The 7,404-nt window shown below is 33.0% G+C and overlaps 1 protein-coding gene across 1 annotated transcript; it reads left to right on the top strand.

Annotated features, from left to right (window-relative positions):
• Positions 1–525: 525 nt before the first annotated feature.
• LOC108552284 (poly(A)-specific ribonuclease PARN-like domain-containing protein 1) lies at positions 526–7,152 on the top strand. The gene is made up of 12 exons (XM_017906751.1): positions 526–656; positions 732–970; positions 1,078–1,349; positions 1,418–1,610; positions 1,703–1,807; positions 1,894–2,001; positions 2,078–2,171; positions 2,309–2,408; positions 2,475–2,558; positions 2,643–2,731; positions 5,618–5,716; positions 6,952–7,152. Exons 1-12 carry the CDS (start codon positions 526–528, stop codon positions 7,007–7,009), a joined length of 1,572 nt encoding a protein of 523 aa, XP_017762240.1. The 3' UTR covers positions 7,010–7,152.
• The last annotated feature ends 252 nt before the right edge of the window (positions 7,153–7,404 follow it).

Below are 7,404 nucleotides of genomic sequence, written 5' to 3'. Positions count from 1 at the left end.
AATAACAAAGATAAGTTATGTTTGTATTTCTTCGTACTTATAACCATGATATACCATATACTCGTAATATACGCACGTGACGTCGTAATAAATCGTATTAATTTAAGTTATTTTAATTTAAAAAGTTATATAATATGTTAAATGATCATTGATAACTTTATTTAGAAAATGATTAAAAATATAATAAATATGTTTAAATACAAAGTATAAATGAGTAAATTACAAAAATATACGTTGTTTATATTGATTCATATTATTGGAAGCATGTACAATTGTTCGTTTTGATCGCTTATCATTTGATAATTCTCTTGAATGGTGTTGATATATTTGAATCTTAAAAAATCTGCCAGACTGACTATTGCTTTCAAAAATAAAATTTTGTGTAAACGAATTTAAATTTCGTTTTATTGAAAAATTTGTTCTTTCTGTTGAAGGTTAATAGTATTGTAGTTAAATTAGGTTATACATACGTGATATTGATTTAAGAGCAGAGTTACAGTGTATACATACAATTTGGGATTCAATATGAATGAAGTTTTGGATAAAAATTTTAAAACCTTATACCCACGATTAGAAACTGATATAAGAAATGCAACTTTTATCGCCATAGATGCTGAATTTACGGGTATATATTCAAGAGAAGATGTGAAATATAGGTTAGGTTCATTCAGATGCGAAGAGTTATCGTAAATATTATTTTATTTTTGTTACTAATGTTACTTTTATTTCAGTCTTTTTGATACACTTGCTGATCGTTATAAAATGTTGAAGAAAAACATTCAACAATTCATAATAGCACAATTTGGCATTACAGTTTTTCGGCACAATATCTCTGAAAATACATATACAGCACAATGTTTTAATTTTTATTTGTTTCCAAAGTCTTTCCCCTACAAAAATAGACAATTCTCATGTCAAGTATCAGCATTAGAATTTCTGCGTAAATATGGTTTTGAATTTGATAAAGTACGTTGTAAAAATATAGTTGTAATAAAATATGTTTATGTTTGTTTAAGTAAATTTTTTAGCTTATTCCTAGTAAGTATATATTAAAAATTTTATGTATTTTGTAGTTAGTAAACGAAGGTATATCTTATCTGGATGAAATAGACGAGAAATCATTAAGGTATTTGGTACAAAATGATGTAATATTTAATTTAGAATATTTATCACACGAGGAAGACATTATTTTCAAAGATTGTATAAGCAAAATTTCTGAGTGGCTCAGTAGCAAGTCAGAGCAAACGACATTAAAGCTTCAAGTTGATAGTCCTATTTTACAATATATAGTACATAAATATATAAGGAATAAATATAATAATCTTTGGACTTTATCAGACCATATGTCAGTAAGTATGTTGTATTTATTATTTTTATATCGATGTTAGAGCAATATATGGAGCTATTTATTTTTCAGATCAATGTCATGAAAAAGTCAAATATTACATGTGAACAAATGGAAAGTAACTTAGAGGAAGAATTGTTAAATTCTTACATAGGATTTTCAAAAGTATTTAAACTTTTATCCTCTTCTAAGAAAACAATAATAGGGCATAATATACTTTTGGATTTAATGTTCATACATCAACAATTCTATAAACCACTACCAGGTATATAATAAGTACATTTTATCATTTCATATAAAATTTATTAAATGGTGTAATTTAAATTTTGTTAAAAATGTGTAAAATATATATTTCAGATTCATACGATAAGTTCAAAAGTAATATGCATATATTATTTCCACACATATATGATACCAAATTTTTAAGTGGTGAATTACGAAACTTATTTCATAAGAAGGAAGGTAAATAATATCAATAACAAGAAACGTGCAACATATAAATAATGCTAAAGTTGTATAGATATATGTAGATACATTTTTCTTTCAAGTAAACTGGAAAATAAGTTCACTTAGTACATTGTATGAATACTTTACCAGCAAAGGACAAACTTTATCATACAATTCACCAAAAATTAAAATCAACAAAGAATTACCACGTAAGTTTCTCTTATGTTTCATTAAACTGTATTGTATCATATAAAAATTCTTTTCCCATTCCAAATTTTAATTTAGATAACAAATATCATAATGCTGGATGGGATGCTTATATTGCTGGATATATATTCATAAAAATGGCCCATTTATTTTGTATACAAAAATTCGGAATGTATGTTTAATGCATTATAATGTATTATGATTTATAATTTTTTATTTATCAAACAATTATTGAAGTTAACCAAAACTTAGAAATAACTTACCCAAATTATTTTTTAAGCAGCTATGAACGATATTTGTTATTTTCAGAGGTACAGAAGAAAGAGGAGTGACACATTCTGAATTAATTAATAGTATAAAAGGTTTTGAAAATTCTGTGCACATAACAAAAGGCAATGAAATGTATATGGTGAGAAGAATCTGGTACCTTTAATACGCATAAGATAATATTTTAATTCTACTAAGAATGTTTTAGAAATTAGATGGTGCGGATCCAATCTCATCAAGACCAGAATGGCTTCACATAACATCAAAGTCAACTTCTATAGATATCAAGCAGGTATTCTTAAACACGAAATTGCATTTTAAAAGTACAAAATTGCATCGTTAAAATCGTTTTATCGATTATTAATTTCTTTCCTAGTTAATGAACCAATTTTCATCTTTCGGTGTGGTGGACATAATGCCTTTGGCCCAGGGACGCGTTTTGGTGGCTGTTGGAACCCACAGAAGGTTAGTGTAAACATTATCCTTGTCAATTCTACTTTCTATTATTACATAAAGTAAAAATATTTTTCAAAAAAGGTCTCTTCAAGATGATAGACTGAAAATTAATATGTAATAAAACATTCTATTTCGATCGTTCATCGGAATTAGTAATAAAGCAATTGATGCATTTGATAATCCGCAAATAATAGTACTCGTACTTAAATACTTTTGGGCAATCGGCTCATTTAGCCTGAAATAAATTTAAACTTCGTTGTCGTCCAGCATAAATATCCTCACGGTTGGCCGTCAAGTTGACACAAGACAGGCTCGCAGAAACTCGTATTTTATGTTTTGCACATCGCGGTATTCGGGTTAGCAAAACAATGAAGCGAGATTAAAGGAAAAGGGCAAATACGGTGAATCTGAAAAGAGAAGTAACATATCGCGATTTCCAGCCATCATTAGAAATATAGAGAAAGGTAGGAAGATTTTTCGGTGTCCTTTATTTTTCCGTTATATGTTACCTCACGCATCAAGCAAATATAATTAGGTATTAAGTACGCAGTTGGTATTTTAGTATGAAGCTGCTTCGAAGTAAGGTGCCGGAACTATTTTGGATCTTATCCAAGGGCAACCGCGTATACTCATCATTGCACTTACAAAGTGTGATATCGATGCACGTGATTTTATATGACGTAACTGCATTTTCGTTTTGCCAAAATTTGTCCTAGTTAATCCACTCTTGATATTTTAGCCACGTATTGTCTCGTGAGATCTTACACGTATAGATTCTATGCAGTTCTTCTCGTCGAAGAAGTAACAGGCAAAAAACGTTTGCTTCACGCCTCAAATATGTAACGATAAATGCATTGAATTTCTTTTTCTTTTTTTTTTTTTTTCTTTCGAAACGTAACTAGACCGATATAGTATTACCATGAAACAGATTAATCATAATCGTACGTTTTGTCAGTAGAGCATCGACAAGAAAACTATAAATATCAGCGGAAAAGGTGAACGACCTAAGATCCCTTGAAGATCGTACCGAACTCGTTGATGATCTTACATGTACGATAATTTGGTACGCATTATGCTTTCCTGATTAATTCACGAGACTGGCGTTAATTATACAAATTCAATTTCACACGACTAATTCGTTAGACACCTCATATTTCACTATATGCATCATAATAAATATCACATTCACTGTTTTATATCATTAATCACTTAATCGAGAATCTTTATCTTAGATAGGATGTAATGGTTGACAAGTAGTCAATATCACAACGTGGTCGATGAATCTTATTTTATGCGAGTATCGAGTCGTTCCAACTGGCGGTAGCAACTCTTCCTTGTGGTTTATTTCTTCGGTCGGCTCGAATGACCGATCGATCGCGTTTTCTTAATTCAGACAGCTTGAAACCACAAACCATCGTCAGCGCCGATATCATCTTAGACAAATCCATTAAAAGCGCGTTTACTTTCCATTTGCCATGCTATTGAAACAACGACTACTTACACATATAAATGTATATCTCTGTCGGAAAATCACTGCGTCCTATCGTTTTATACCGTAAATTTCAACCCCGTCGTAGCGTTTATTGTTTCATTTACCACTTGATCGCGATTCTCTGCAGAATTCTTTGCAGCTGAGCAGACGTTGTAGTATTCTGGTTGCCTCGATAGAAAGTAGATCATTCGACGAACTCTCAATCATCAATGAACAGAAAACACCCCACCGAGAAAGATTTAGATCAGATTTAGAAACGAAAATTACATTAAAATTACAAATGTATACTAATATAAAATACGAAATTGAAAAGAAAAGTGTTTAGTCGTGTAACAAAATTATGGCTTACCTCTTTCCATGTATGCTACATTTTTCCTTTCTTTCTGTCTTTATTTTTCTGATTCGTTTATACAACCTAAAGGTACCAACTCTTCTTGCACGTTTGAGAAACGACGATGCTAAAATGCTGGGAAACGATAACTTGGAGCAAGAACACGAAACAGGACCGTTCAATCCGCAAAACTCGTCACGTGGATCGGGGATGCTCGCGAATCAGCTGACTTCGCCGTGCCCGAATTAGATGGAAATGAATTATCTGGTACCCCGCTATCAAGTATGCATTTTCACGAGCCCGATGCATTTTCTTTCGAAGCGTTAAGCGTCCGGTACAATTCACTCACGGCTCGCACCACGCGTTCATATATTATAAGCGTCAGATTTTCCTCGCCTCTGGCAGTCTTCCAAGAGGTTCCATATGTCTGTGTATCATTTTGCCGAGCAACTTTTCTATCGGCACGTGTATCAAATTATTTGATTTAAATGACCCATTACATCCATTACGTCGAGTAATTTTGCTCGCGTAATTCTCGATGATCCTGCTTATTTCTTCGCCGAGTTTCGAGAAGAATTGCTCCGGCAAATTATAAATCATTACGACTGAGTTTTATGTATCTGCATTACGTTATTTATGCTACATAATATCCGTGTATTTTATTATTTTATTACCGAGCATTTTATTTCGCGAATATGAAACTCGTTGAATCTTTGTCTTCGAACGTCTCGTTATTGACTCTCGTTTCTCGCGAAACTTTATAAATCCTTGGAAACATGTTCCCACGGACATTTGTCAAAGCGTGATTCGTTCGATGGATAGTACACGGACGTTGGTATGGAATAATTGTTAAATCGATGGCAATAGGAGGATAATGATTAAATAAGGTAGAGATTGGTTCCAGATTGTCGATGTTTATTCGTTAATTTTATTAATGTTATTAATTCTCATGCTTGTCTTTTAACGTGCGTCGAGCAGACCAGGTTGCTCAACGTAATCGATACGAAATTATTTTTACCCATGTATTATTAATGTGTTATAAATCGTGGTCGCTTGAAAAATTCTGTTGCAGCGCGTTGCACATACTGCAGCACTTCAAGAACAGCAAGGAATTCCAGGTGACAAGGTATAGCCGCATAAGACACGCGAAATTCACCACCATCTGTTTATGGTATGTTTAACAAATTTCCCATGTTTTATATGCTTACCGATATAGTTAGGATATGGGGTATTTAACCCTTTGCACTCGACGACTTTTTCGTTACAGAAAAATAGTAATTCGAAGACTTTCTGTCATAGAGTCGACGATATTTTTAAAATGGTAAACGAGAAATCATATGCAAACTAAGACATAGAATTATTTTTCTTCGACATTCCACACATCGTTAGGTAATTTTAAATTTGATATATTAATTAACGTCGATCTTTAGAATCTGATTAAATGGCGACTGAGAGTCACTTCTCGAGTGCAAAGAGTTAATTATTGGAGTATAGGTTTCTACAAACGTATTTTACATCGAGGGAAGTAGTAAGCTTTTGAAATACACGGCTTAAATTTCAGTAACAGTACGAATTACGAGTGAAAGTGGTTTATGCAGATTCAGTAATTAATAAGGTGGTTATTCATCCTGTGAGAGAGAAAGAAGCAAGTATCTACGGATCTGTCCTAGAACATGACGTTTAACGGCTGATTTGCTGTCGTTCGTGGCCATTTTTGGGATTGCACTAATTCGGCAAGGTTCTGCAGAGTTGTGACACGATCGAGATGAAAATTCGGTCTCGCACCGGTGAGCCCTAGATTCGATCGTCGTGTTTTCAGCTTGAACGAGGCTGTCCGCGTTACGTCAAACAAATTAATGGTCCTTCCACAGGTCTGTGTGCGGCCACAGAATCTCTAATTAGCACGAAGATTGCCGTAGATGCATAAGTGGTGATCACGGTGCCAATTGTTGCGAAGCTAGGCTCTCGCGACACCCATCGTTCCGTTACCCAATGCTGAAACGATAAAATCCTCGAATTTCGTTCTATCCTCTTCTCTTTCATATTTATCGAGAGTATTTCGAAACGAAAATACGTAATTTCGTAATTACGTAATGATCGATTTATCAATTATGCATCAGTAGCATAATGCTACCGCTTAATTACAAAGTCCTCGTTTTTCCTGTAAATTGACTTTCTTTTATCGAGAGTAAGATGACATTACCAACGATCATTAAGTTTCTTAGACTTTCCAAGTTGCGTAACTTTTTTCCATTCCTCTTAAATGTATTTTCTTCTTCTTTCACTTTCTGCACGTTTAGCTTTCGCCTAAGAGTCGAACGAATTCGATGAAATTTGATTTGGAGTTGTCGATGAACTTAGTTTGTTTATGCTGGATTGTTAGGAACTAATTCTTTCTAATTGCAGGAGCGGGATCATTATGTTTGCGAGTATTTTCACCTGGACGCTAAGAAAATGCCTGTAAAAGTGGAACAAATCGAGCAATATCGAGCTGTTACGCAATTGGTAATGTTAGCGACGTCACTGCAATCGTGTAAATTGTGACCAGCAAAGGTAATCCGTTATTTGCAATAACAGTAACGTGTGCTATAAAATTGATATATTCCGTAAATCGTAAATCAAATTGTTTTATAACAATTGGGAAACGTTTGTTCGGATATAAAATTCATTTGCGTATGAATGTGCAGCAAGCGAATCCAGATCACAGATTAAGAATTCAGTTCCAAGTTCGTCGCATTTCACAGTGGTATATTATTTTATTTATTATAAATGGAACGAAAATTGATTTATTTTCAACTTACGAGACAATATCTCTCGTTAGAATTTTTTAAATAAAATAACCGTGTAGTTTATTGTTTA

Source organism: Eufriesea mexicana, unplaced genomic scaffold (assembly GCF_001483705.2).
Source record: "Eufriesea mexicana isolate 0111107269 unplaced genomic scaffold, ASM148370v2 scaffold4744748729, whole genome shotgun sequence".
Taxonomy (NCBI): domain Eukaryota; kingdom Metazoa; phylum Arthropoda; class Insecta; order Hymenoptera; family Apidae; genus Eufriesea; species Eufriesea mexicana.
Note: the sequence above shows the minus strand (reverse complement) of the source record. Positions and strands in the feature narration are given on the sequence as shown.